At 38.3% G+C, this 12337-nt stretch overlaps 2 protein-coding genes across 2 annotated transcripts; both read left to right on the top strand.

Moving 5' to 3' along the window:
• The first annotated feature begins 6231 nt into the window (after positions 1–6231).
• LOC112292424 (uncharacterized) lies at positions 6232–7744 on the top strand. Its single transcript, XM_024540891.3, has one exon. It carries the CDS (start codon positions 6867–6869, stop codon positions 7656–7658), a length of 792 nt encoding a protein of 263 aa, XP_024396659.1. The 5' UTR covers positions 6232–6866; the 3' UTR covers positions 7659–7744.
• Positions 7745–9921: 2177 nt separating this feature from the next.
• On the top strand, positions 9922–12005 carry LOC112292425 (large ribosomal subunit protein uL11x). The gene is made up of 3 exons (XM_024540892.3): positions 9922–10034; positions 11266–11417; positions 11565–12005. Exons 1-3 carry the CDS (start codon positions 9980–9982, stop codon positions 11853–11855), a joined length of 498 nt encoding a protein of 165 aa, XP_024396660.1. The 5' UTR covers positions 9922–9979; the 3' UTR covers positions 11856–12005.
• Positions 12006–12337: the final 332 nt, after the last annotated feature.

The following is a 12337-nucleotide window of genomic DNA, read 5'->3' as shown; positions in this document are numbered from 1 at the left end:
AACATTTTTCCACTTTGTTGCCAATCCTTCATCTTCTTCTTTCTCTTTAAGAAGCAACTTCAATTTCTCTTGTAATTCTCCATCAGCATCTTGAAGAAATAATTCAACCTTGTTTGGCTCTAATGTCAATTTTTCTACCTTTAATAATTGAAAATATTGCCTCTCAAATTTCCTTAGTAGCTCTGTTACTTGCAAATTATTATTAGGCCGCTCAATCCATTCTAGAAATATTTTCTTAGTAACACGATCAGTGTCCTCCAAGAAATATTCGTCTTTTAATGCATGTAAAAAAATCTCCTATGAATTTCCATAATGCTCTATAATTGAGGTAATATGCTAACTTTTCTCTGATATTGTGGCTAGTCCAAATAATTCAACCATCTTCTTCTAAAAAACCCAATTTAATTCCAATTCTTGAACATAACATACTTTGAAATATTCCTTCTATTAAAGTGGTCAATTTTATTGACTATTGCTTGCAAAGCTTTGGTTGCTAAAGCTTCGTTGCAATCATTGCTTTATTGTTGCTACATAGATAATGATAAAGCTTGAAACATACTAGCAATGGATGGATCCATGTACATACCCTGTCCTTTAGAAGAAACTCTACCAGAAGCTCTACTTGAAGCTCTTCCCAAAGATCCTTCAAAATTTTTATTTTCATTCATGAAATAAAATGAAAATAAACCAAATCCAATACCTTCCACTTCAAGCTTTCACATCAGGTTCACCACTTATGTCGTATTACGTGCTATCTTGCTTGAGAATGCACCGGGCGTCTGGCTGTGGAAGATAAAACAATGTTTTGCAAGTATCCGGGTAGGTTAATAGATTTCAACCATCTAAATACAAACTATTTTGGATTTCAATATAAAAGCTTAATTTCATTACAAAATACTTAGAAATACTATTTTTAATAACTTCAAGATATTATAAGCATAAGTCTTTTGTTATTTATTAGTTTTATTTATTTTATTTTATTTTATTTATTTATTTCTTTATTTTTTTATTTTTTATTTTTTAAACCCTAATCCTAGACAGTAAACTTCGACAAGCTGTAATTCTCAATCTGATCGTCCGATTATTGTAAACTTCTATCACTAGTGTCTTTGCAAGCCTTTTAAATGCTCAAGAAGTTTCAATCCAATCTAACTTATAGATTGCAAAAAAACGTCGTTAATCCACACTGATGTATCTTGATCGCCGCTTAGAAGTCCTCGACTTACCACGCCAAAAGTCAAATTATTCTAGTTGGTAGGTCTCCAGATATTACAAAAATCCTAAACAACTCCAATCTGCTAACTTTCGATACCTCTTTATGCTAATGGTCAAATAACCTCTATCTGTTACGTCAGATTAATACAAACTTTTGCATGCACTCGGCATACTCAACCTTCTAAATACCTATAAATTTCAATCGTAGAAGTTTTTCTAATTTTACAAAATAGTCAAGAGTATTAGCCTTAACTTTATTGCAAAAAAAAACCCTAATCACCAATACAAATACTGACTTTCAGCAACGATTGCCAAAGTTCTCTCAAATCCTATGAATCGAATTCTACACCTTTTGGAAGAACTTGAAGCTAGCTCTCCGACCTCCAAAATTTTGATCTCCGAATGCCCCTTTTCTTATCCTCTCTTCCCTTTTAACTCCGTGTGGTCCCATTTTCTCCTGCCCTAGACTCCAAATTGAAACAATCGATGGCGCTTCCTCGGAGTTCCTGTCTTTAAGAGGATCTTTCCACGGAAAGGACGTTTCTTCCAAAATGGCATAGAGAATAAAACAGCTTGAAATAGAACCGAAGCCTCCATATTCAGGACCTCATTAGATTGTCCAACCAAGTCAGGTCTCATACTGGGTAAGAGGCCCATATCAGGACCTGGATTGGATGTCCCTGTAATTGGAACAAATTGGCCCTTCACATCTGACTCACCCAAATATTGAATTGGTCCTTTCTCATTTTTCTGACTCTTAGTAAGAATGGCTCAGACTCATTCCACCCGATTTATCAGAGAATCTTGAGGACCTTGATTTATCTCCTCAATTTTTCCTTAGCTTTGCATCTGCTGATCCTATTTATTGAAATTGGATGGAACATTACATTGCTGATAAATATGCCTCATTTGCTTGCAATTCCTATACACTAATGTGCAATCATCATTGGCTTTGGGATTGGAACATTCACTGACATAATGACTAACCTGTCTGAAACAGAAACGACGAAGTGGTCTTTCTGCACCTCCATCATGCATATTGGGTGTCTCCACCGGTATATACCTACTAGGCTTGTTCTATGTAGGGTTGGAAAATGATCCTGGTTGTCCCGTTGGTACGGAGGGTACTTGATTCGATGATGTCGATGGGGTGATATTAATTGACCCTGAATATTGGCATTGGAATTGGCCACTATTTCTAACATCCAAGATGACTAAATATTAATAATATCTTTTTCATTTATATTTTCACCATATAGTCGTGTTACAACACGACACCGTTGGAGCATGTTTTTATCAAGATTTAGTTTCAAGATCACATATCGATCCAAAAAATAACAAGATTTGTTAAACGCCTTTTTTAGACGTTCTTATCTTGCTCCCAAAGAAAGACGTGCATCTTTTGATTAACAAAAAATGATTTTCTTGAAACTAGAGTATTTTCATCTTGAAGTTTGAAATCAATATTGACTGTTGATTCCACCCTTCTGAAACAAATCCAATCAAGTGTGTCTTCTGATGTTCTTGTTCACAATATCAAGAATCTTTCTTTTAACTCTCAAGCTACTTCTAAGTTTAAGTTTAAAGACAATGTGCTATATTTTGAATGTCGATTATATGTTCCTAAAGAAGAAGCATGATTACGTGTTCTTCAAGCATGTCACAACTTTCCAGCAATAGAACATTTTGAATACATTAAGACTTTGGAGCTTATATCTAGAGATTTTTGGTGGCCACAAATGTGAAAGGGTGTGAAAGACTTTGTTCAGTCATGCAACATTTGTTCAAGATCAAAAACTCTCTATCATCAACTTTATAGACATCTTCAACTATTATTCATTTTAAAACAAATAGGTTTAAACCATTTTTTATTTTTATACAAATTAATCTAGTTGCATATCGTTTATATCTATTGGAATCAATGAAAATCTATCATGTATTCCACATGTCTCTTCTTGAACCATACAAGATAGTGGACATATCAAAAAGAAAATAAGTGCCACCTCTTCCTATAGAAGTTGTCAATAATGAAGAATTTGAAGTGGAAGAAGTCCTAGATTCAAGGCGGTACTAGAATAAGTTAGAATATCTTGTTCATTGACACGGATATAATATTAATAAATGCACATGGGAGCTAGTAAAGAATCTTGCAAATGTAGCAAAGAAGGTAGAGGCTTTTCATCAATGACATCCATCAAAATCAAAATAAAGACCTTTCTTATAAAAAGAAACAAGATCTAGACAAGATAACATTCTACTTTCAATCCTTGTTTGGAGCTTCTTTATATTTGTGACGCTAAGAAGATAGAGAATCAACAAATAGTGAATTCAACTGAAGAACCTTTGTTTGTTGACCTGCTAGACGAGAAATTATAATTGTCACAACCTTCAAGATGATGCAATCGAGATGAAGATCCTCAAAAATGACATATTTTTCTTTAAATAAATGGTGAGATACAATGCATTTGGTATCACGACCTTGGAAGAGACTCCCAATATTTGGTAATTTTATTAGAGATAGCAAGAATTCTTAACGATGTTCCAAATGTTTTATTTGAAGGAAGTTATGGAGGCCTCAAGAATGATCAAACAACATTGTGGTCTTCCCGCCCTAGTATGGAACACTATCAATAGTTGAGAGGTCCTATCGACCATCTTCATAAGGAACAAAGATCTGAGTATGTCGTGAATATAATTTGTCTCATCATAGATTTTGTCAACATATGATGACCACTCTTCATGGAAATTATCCCTAGAATGGAGAGTAATGTCACGGATATACACATGTAAGCCAATAATTACTTGTATAAATAAATAGAAGTAGATAGAAGTAGATAAAAGTAAGTTAATTCTATAAAATCTACTAAGAAAGCTTCCTAGAAGCTTCATAGATGTTGCTTTGACTTTATAGGTGTCCATTGTTGACTTTTATGTTAGAACTTTGGTCAACAAGTTAATCATGTACCATACATGTTGGTAGCTTGAAGAACAAGCCAACTATATGGCGAACATATAGAAAAACTTGCCTTATAAGTCAAGGCATGTATCCTACAAAGTCAACACATATTGGAGGTCTCATAGAACATTGCCACATAGCCCTTAGTTAGATATTATATGTAGAAACAAGAGTGAAGCCTTCTTCACTCTTGTCAACTCCTTTCTTGCTTCTAGTCCAGTTTCAAGAACCTCAAGTTTTCTTGTCTTTAGGCAATAAGCCATTCTAGTTTCTTTTTTAATATGCATACTTCATTATTTATATTTTGTCACTTTTTTCTTTGATGTGGATTTCATTGGTTTATGCATCATCTTTCAGTTCATGTCCTCGACAATTTTCTATATGTGTACCACATAGTTAGCTTGTTCTGCAAGCTACCAATATGTGGTTAATTATTGACCAAGTTTCTAATCTATCAATCAGCTACAAATATAGGTAAAGTCAAAGTAGCATCTATAAAGCTTCTAAAAAGCTTCTATAAAAGGTACTATGAAATTAATCTACTTTTATCTATTTTTACCTACTTCTATCTAATTATATAGGTATTTATTATAATACATATGTATATTTGTGACACTACTAATATATTTTTTCAATAATTACTTGTTGTCTTGTCCTAAATTGATTCAACTTGGATGTCTAATTTTTAAGTAGATTAAGTATTTCTAACCTATAATAGACTCTTTTCATGTATTATCTAGACTTTATTTTTAATTAACATAGATGTACAGTTTGTAGATGGATTGGGTATCTCCAATCCTCTTTAAACTTATTAATTTCTATCTTTTTGTTATACAAATTCTATGGATTTGGATCTTTGTACTATTTAGACTTTATTGGTCCAAATCTATTATTATATTAATCATATTAATTAACAATTATCTTAGTTAATCTTCTAAAAAATGATTAATATACTAATGTATTTGTATAATATTATATAGTAGCAAAAATCAAGATTATACAATATCCTCAAAGTTAAATCACAAAATACTTTGTAACATCCAAAAATCAAAAGAAATTGTTAGAAAGCTATATCTTTTTGTTATCTTGAGTTATTTAAGTAGATGTTATTTCACCATATTATTATTATCATTGTATTTTCTTATTTTATTTTATTAATAATTTATAATAAAAATTGCATACATAATATCCATTATTAAAAGTTAAAGCCAATGATTATAAAATATAGGTACAAACATTTAAACCTCAATATTTATCCACAACCAATTATATCTTATGTTATCTTAATGAGCAACTCTAAGACCTATCAAATTTATTTATATAATAAAAATAGAATACAACTATTTGTCTTAATGACTTCAAATTGTATTAAAGTAGTAAATTTACAAGCGTAAGAATAAAGAAATAAATAGAGCAACTATACAATTTATTTTACTAGCTTTTATATATAATCATGTATTTTTTAAAGTTTTTTTTTGAAAATAAATGATATCAAATTTTATTTTATTTTAAAACAAAAAAATCAATTAATTTTAACAAAATTTATTCAATAATTTTACTTTCTAATTTTATTTAAAAAATCACAAATTACAAATTTCATCCAATAATTTATCATTCATACAAGTATTATTGGTATACTTAACAATACTATTAAACCTACAATAAATAAATAAATATATATTTATTTATTTATTTATTTACATACATATATACATATGTAGGGGAATATTAAATAGACCCAAGTTTTTCAAATCGACCTACCTATGATGAAGAATATGTTAATCATGATGAATATGGTAGGTTTTCATTGGTTTCAGATCTAGTAGTGGACAAATGGATCTAGATGTCATTTTTCTTTTCAGAATGGGTCAATTTACTTAAAGTCTAGGTCTATTTAATATATATTTATAAACACTTATTAATTTATTAGTATTCTACCAAATATAAAATGAGTAGATTTCATAATAGAAGACAACGCCATTTGTGTGGCGGATGGAAGCGGCGCGGAGGACGAGTTTCCGCGGAGACTGGGAGTGCCGACACCGCACGGAGCAGAGTGACTGAGTACGGGGAATGAGTTCATACACCGAGGAGGAGGAGGAGGAGGAGGAGGGAATCCCTCCCTCACACCATGTGGCAGACGGACAAGACAATCGAAGAGAGCAGAAGAATCTCCAGAGATCCCAATTCGCTGTTGTGGGCCATTATAGTGGCGAAGGGAAGGGAGTGCGACGTGGTGCTGGTGTCGATTGTGTTGCGTGTGAGGATCTTCCCCCCCAAATTCGTACACCCGGAAGTAGTAGGTTAAGAGTAGGGAATCGCTTGCGTTCACGATGCTGGGGCCTAGAGGCGGTAGATTGCTTTCGACCTTTGTGCCGTCCTACGCGGTTTGTGCTTTATCCTGAACTAGCGTGGAACCATGGGATAAGTTGATACCGCGGAGTGCAGGCAGGATTTCATGGTGCCGAGACCGAGGTGGGGGCGTTTGGCAGGGTTGCCCTGTTGGGACCTTTTGCCGTTTGTTTCGCGTGGTAGTGTTAGTAATCGGTTGGGTGTGTTGTGGTGTGTTGGCCATGGCGATGGCACGGACGTAGCCGCAGGGGGGAAGAGAAAGAAAGCGAGCGAGCGAGAGCGAGACACAGTCCAGATTTAGGGGTCGTGTTTGAGAATGTCTTGATCTAAGGTTTGGGGTTCTATGTCGCAAGAACTGGGGAACGAAACTACGCTGATGGCTCCCTGTGAGTGTCATAGTGGTTACCAGCCGGCGCCCAACCCGAAGATTGGCACGGGTTCAGCTAGTCGGAGCTTGGAGGAAGGGTTGGAGTGCCCGGTGTGCTGGGAAATCTTGGATGACAGAGACAACACGCCGTATGTTCTGTGGTGCGGACATTCCCTCTGCAAAAGCTGCGTCCTGAACTTGGAGTGGGCTACAGTGAAACTGTCCGGCCTCCCGCTCCAGCTGCCGCTCTTCATTTCCTGTCCTTGGTGCCAATTCCTGACGTTTAGATTCAAGTGGAAGGGTCAACTCAAGTACCCGTGCAAGAATTTTTTTCTACTGTGGGTTGTGGAAAGTCTTCAAGGGGAGCACGGCCGCCCTCCAGCGTGCACGAATGAGACAGAACTAGCCCCGATGTTTGGGCTCGACCTTGCATCCCTGATAACCTCCCGCGCAGGCCGTGTGGGTTTCAGCGCCGCTTCTCCAGGTGCCATCGTGACGGGAAATTCCGTTGCGGCAGTTGGCGATTGGTGGAACTTCCATCATTGGCAGCGATCTGGCACTCGTGTCGTGGCCTCTCTTTTGCAGTTCACGGCGAGAATCCCCCTTGTCCTGTTGTTCCTGTTCATTGTAGTGTACGTGCTCCCTTTCAGCACCCTAGTGCTTGCTCTATACTGCTTGATCACCGTGTTGTTTGCCATACCATCCTTCCTGGTGGTGTATTTTTCATATCCAAGTTTAGACTGGTTAGTGCGAGCTATTGCGTCCTGAAGGACGGTAAGTCTCTTCATGTAGTTGCCGAACAGTGTTCCCAAACAATTAATATTATTGCCGTATATACGGGTTCATTTAAAGGATTGGCTGAGTTTCTCGAGAAGATTGTGTCGATCTGTACCTCCTCTGGCTATGTTCGCAAGTTGGAAGCGCGGCAATTCAAACGTAAACAGTGTTGAGACTTGTTGATTTTCTACCAATTTGGTTGCCGGAGGGAGGATTCTTGGTGTGTGGTTGATCTTTTTTCCTTCTAATTTATGTTCACTGTTTTTACTTTTTTGTATGGACTGAGTACAGCTTCTGCTGCGATCAACAATGAGTATACAGAAATGGCTTTTTGCTTGGTGTAATTTACAGATTCTCGTTGCGCTTACTGTCATAGGAACAAAGCAGATCAGAAACGGATTTGAGATTTAGGCATCGGGACCATTTTTGCCGACTGACTCAACCCTTCGTAACTAACAGAATAGTGTCATTTTTACTAAAGGTACAGCAGGATTGGGACTTAAATGATTGAGTAAATGACTATACTTTAAGGTATCGTAGATGCCTGTGTTAGTCCTCGTTGTATTATGATGTTCTATTATCGTTTTTCTGTCCAGCACCAAGTGGTAGGGTTGCAACCTTTAAGAGAACGTTACTACGATTGTTTTGCATGTAGGGTTTGTACATCTCATGTATAGACGGAGATCAGGCTGACTAAAGCATATGACCTTGCCAGGTGAGATCTGTAATTTCGCACAGAGATGTGGCCAGTGCAGTAATACAGGATCGGACTCTCCTTTTAGTGAGTCATTCTGGATGCACTGGGTTAGTATGACAGCATCTGCACATGAGGGCATCGTCATGGGGTCGTATCTGTGTTGAATTGTGGTTGATTCTCAAACAAATTAGGAATTGGCCTTATCAAACTGTCTGATATTTTGAGGAAGTGCAAAGAAACGTTCTGGCGTAGTCGCAAATGTTCCGCTGCATGAACCTCACCGAAATTGTCAAACTAGGCAGGCTGGAACGCCGCATGACCACTTTGCGGTTTCGGGGCAGTTGTATTTTATGCACAGCTTCCTCGGGCTCAAGTGTAGATTCTGGAGTGTAGAATTATCCTCCTTGGGTCCATGTTCTGTTCGCGCAATTTTTTTGAGTTTCTAGTTTGCTGCAGGCTCAAACTGGCCCCAGTCCTCTGGTCCGTTCTTCTTGACTTTCCCTTCGTTTGCAAAACCCTGAACATGACCATTTCAGAATACCTGTTGCCCAGATGTGAACTTCGCCCCAAACCTTGTGGTAATGGTAACCGGCCGATACATTGACTGGTTGAATGGGTATGCTCTCGAACCAACAGGCTCATCCAATAACCCAGACGAATATTGAAGGTTGTTTCGGCGGAAACATCACAATGAGCTGATCACAGACACACTGTAGCGATTCAAAATAAGGACTACAACAAATCGTCCACACCGGAAGCAATTTCTATGCCGAGTATTGACATCATTTTGGTCTGCTGCCCTTAATTCTCGCTAAACAGGTTTAGGATTTTGCAAACAAAAGCCCTGTCTTGGCGAGTGCGTCCACTGAATCTACGTCAGAATTGTGCAAATTGTGTGAGCACGCAATTATAGATATTAGAAGCCACAATACTGCAACCTTTTGGGTTGGAAGCGGTCATACAATCAGAGTGGGTAAATCTGAGACGAGGAGTGAAATGTTTCAGTTTCTTGTACACATGCCTGTCGATCCTTGAACCCACACAGCGACCACGCTGATCACAATCGGTCTGAAATTTCAAGATCTCGGGCTTAATGATAACGATTTTCAGTAGTTTAGCTTGCTTTCATAATCCATTCGACACTAATCAGTCGAATTTTTATTGCAACCTTCGTCTGACGGCAGCACTCATCAGTGGGTGCTCTCCTATCGAGCATACACCAGCTTTAGATTCCAAGTTGTAAACCGACTAAAGCAATGATATGTATTTCTATGCTATTCAGCATCTATGCTACTCAGTAGTGCAATTTGTTAAGGCGAAGTGATAGTCTGCCGAAGTGCAATTTGGTGTTCAGAATGTATACGACATGTAGCTCTACAATCAACCACTTCCACTGTGAGGCTCCATATCCGTAGGACTCCAATCTAGAGCAAGACAGAGGGACGCATCCAAAACCTGGCAGGACACATCCGGTTCTCAACCAGGATATCAAACCCCTAGGGCTTTGGAGAAACCCTAAAGCAGGACGGAGGGACTTCTCTGACCCTCTTCTCCAGTTTGCTCGCCCCTGCCTCAGCTGCGTTGCGCTTCGCATCCCCCCCTCCAGCTAGCCACCATGCCGCCCAAATTGGACCCCTCGCAGATTGTGGAGGTCTATGTGCGTGTCACAGGTGACTTTACTCTTTTTCTCTGCGTTTCTCTTCGTATTTTCAATGGTGCTGGCTTCGAACCACTACCTGCGTTGGTTGATTTGAGTTCATGAATGGTGGCACTGGTCAGTGTTCTTGAGGTCTGTTTCTTCTTTTGGTGCTCTGAATATTCGTCTTATATCTTGATTTTTTAGATCTTTTCTTTGGTCTCCATGATTCGTTACTTGTGTTGAGCTTGGATTCTCCTTAGGAGTCATCTTAGAGTTTTCGAGGTCTGGCATTTCTTGTCAAATTTGATGCCTAATGTCGATGTTTTTAATAGTGATAGTCTGCGGTTAGGATCAATGACTTTGTTCGTGGATGTGTTGTATGAAGACATTGCGCGTGATTTGACACCAAGATTGAACCCCTTCAATTAGTGAGGATTAGACAGCTGTTTAAACCTCATATATCATGCTCTGTCTACTCTGTGTCGCCGAACTCCTCTGCGGAGTCGCAACTTCCAGACTGAACCGTAGGATGTGTCGTGAGACGTATTACTGGGCTTTGTTTACGATTCCGGTATCACATGACAGATTATCAATTATTATCGGGTGCATGTTTTTGTTTCGATAAACCGTAGAATGGAAGTATTACAAGATTGAATTTGAATTCGCATGCGAAATTCTCTTTACTGTGCATGATTTGAAATTGCCTGGCTTATTAAGCGGAAGCAAATTGTAGGAACCAACTCACTAACTCAGCTCTGACTGGAGAGTTAAATGTCTGAAGCTCACTTTAATTTAACATTCAGACCTGGTGTCCTCAGTTTCTTGGATATCTTAGGGGTAAAGTCGTTCGTCACTTCACTAGGAAGTTTACTCTGGTTGATTTCCAGTTTTATATGTGTTCATGTTTTCACTTGTTTTTGTGGACGGAGACATGACATCAGCACACATGTGACAGTTTTCGTTTGGCTCTTCAGTTCGTGCTCCGCAAGCATTGTTTTTGTTCTACACGTTGCTTGAGAAACCATGTATCTGAGATCCACTCTAGAATGCAATCTATTTTTCTGTAGAGTTTTCGTGCTCATTCTTTGTCTAGTTTATTTGGATGTTGTATTTTTTTTGTTCGCGTACTAATTTCGCCTCTCTTGGCTATCACTTCTGTTCAGGCACAATCATTTTTCTTAGGATTAGGTTTAATTTGTTACTTACCTCACTTTCCTCGGAAATCTTTTAAGCATAAGACCGTGTGAATTGCCATGATACAGGAGGAGAGGTTGGTGCTGCATCATCGCTTGCGCCTAAGATTGGTCCTCTAGGTCTATCACCAAAGAAGGTTGGTGAGGACATCGCTAAGGAGACCGCAAGGGACTGGAAGGGTCTGCGAGTGACGGTCAAGCTCACTGTGCAAAATCGTCAGGTGGGGATTTGGGAGTTCATTTTTCTGTGGCTTTTTATATCAAGGCTTCTCAAACTTCCGTGTTAAAACCTTTTTTCAATTTGGAATATTCTTTGCCTGCTCTGCCCTGTGACATGTATTCACATTGCCATCTGTAATATGTCGCAGGCCAAGGTTGCAGTTGTCCCAAGTGCTGCCGCCCTTGTAATCAAGGCTCTAAAAGAGCCTGAGCGTGACAGGAAGAAAGTCAAGAACATTAAGCACAACGGTAACATTTCCCTTGACGACGTAATTGAGATCGCCAAGATCATGGCCCCTAGATCGATGGCCAAGGAGTTGGCTGGCACTGTGAAGGAGATTTTGGGTACCTGCGTTTCGGTAGGTTGTACCGTAGACAACAAGGACCCTAAGGACTTGCAGACGGAAATTGATGATGGTGAAGTTGAAATTGCTGCTTGAGTTCAGTAGCAAATGGATTTCAACACAACATTGCCATGAATATGATGCATTTTTTTGCTTCAAGAAGTGTGTGGCGTCATAGCACTGGTCTGCTTTTTTGACAGCAGTGTTAACCACTTCAAACTTCCTGAATATTCAAGTCTCTCCCTATCTCGCTTGTACAGGATCGGCATGAGGTTTGTTTGACAAGGAATTTAGTGGCTATAACTGGTGTTTGACAAATGCAAGTGTTATTTCTCTCATGATTTATTGCTGTTGGGTAGCCTTCTTTTAGTAAAAAAGTGATCAGTGGTGTTTCTTCTACAGACCCACACATAAGTGAAGTTCATGAATTTCACAATGAAACAAAAAGTACCAATATAACATGTACATGTAAGTTGTGAATATAACTGATAAACAGTCCTTAATAGCACTAACATTACTCTTATTCTCTTCCTTTTTAGCATTTACAAATGAAATGCCACCGAGAACCAACTCCAAGC

The sequence above is a fragment of the Physcomitrium patens genome, chromosome 15, assembly GCF_059467195.1.
Source record: "Physcomitrium patens ecotype Gransden chromosome 15, ASM5946719v1, whole genome shotgun sequence".
NCBI classification, from domain to species: Eukaryota; Viridiplantae; Streptophyta; class Bryopsida; order Funariales; family Funariaceae; genus Physcomitrium; species Physcomitrium patens.
The sequence above is the reverse complement of the archived record's forward strand: the minus strand, read 5'-3'. Positions and strand labels throughout refer to the sequence as shown.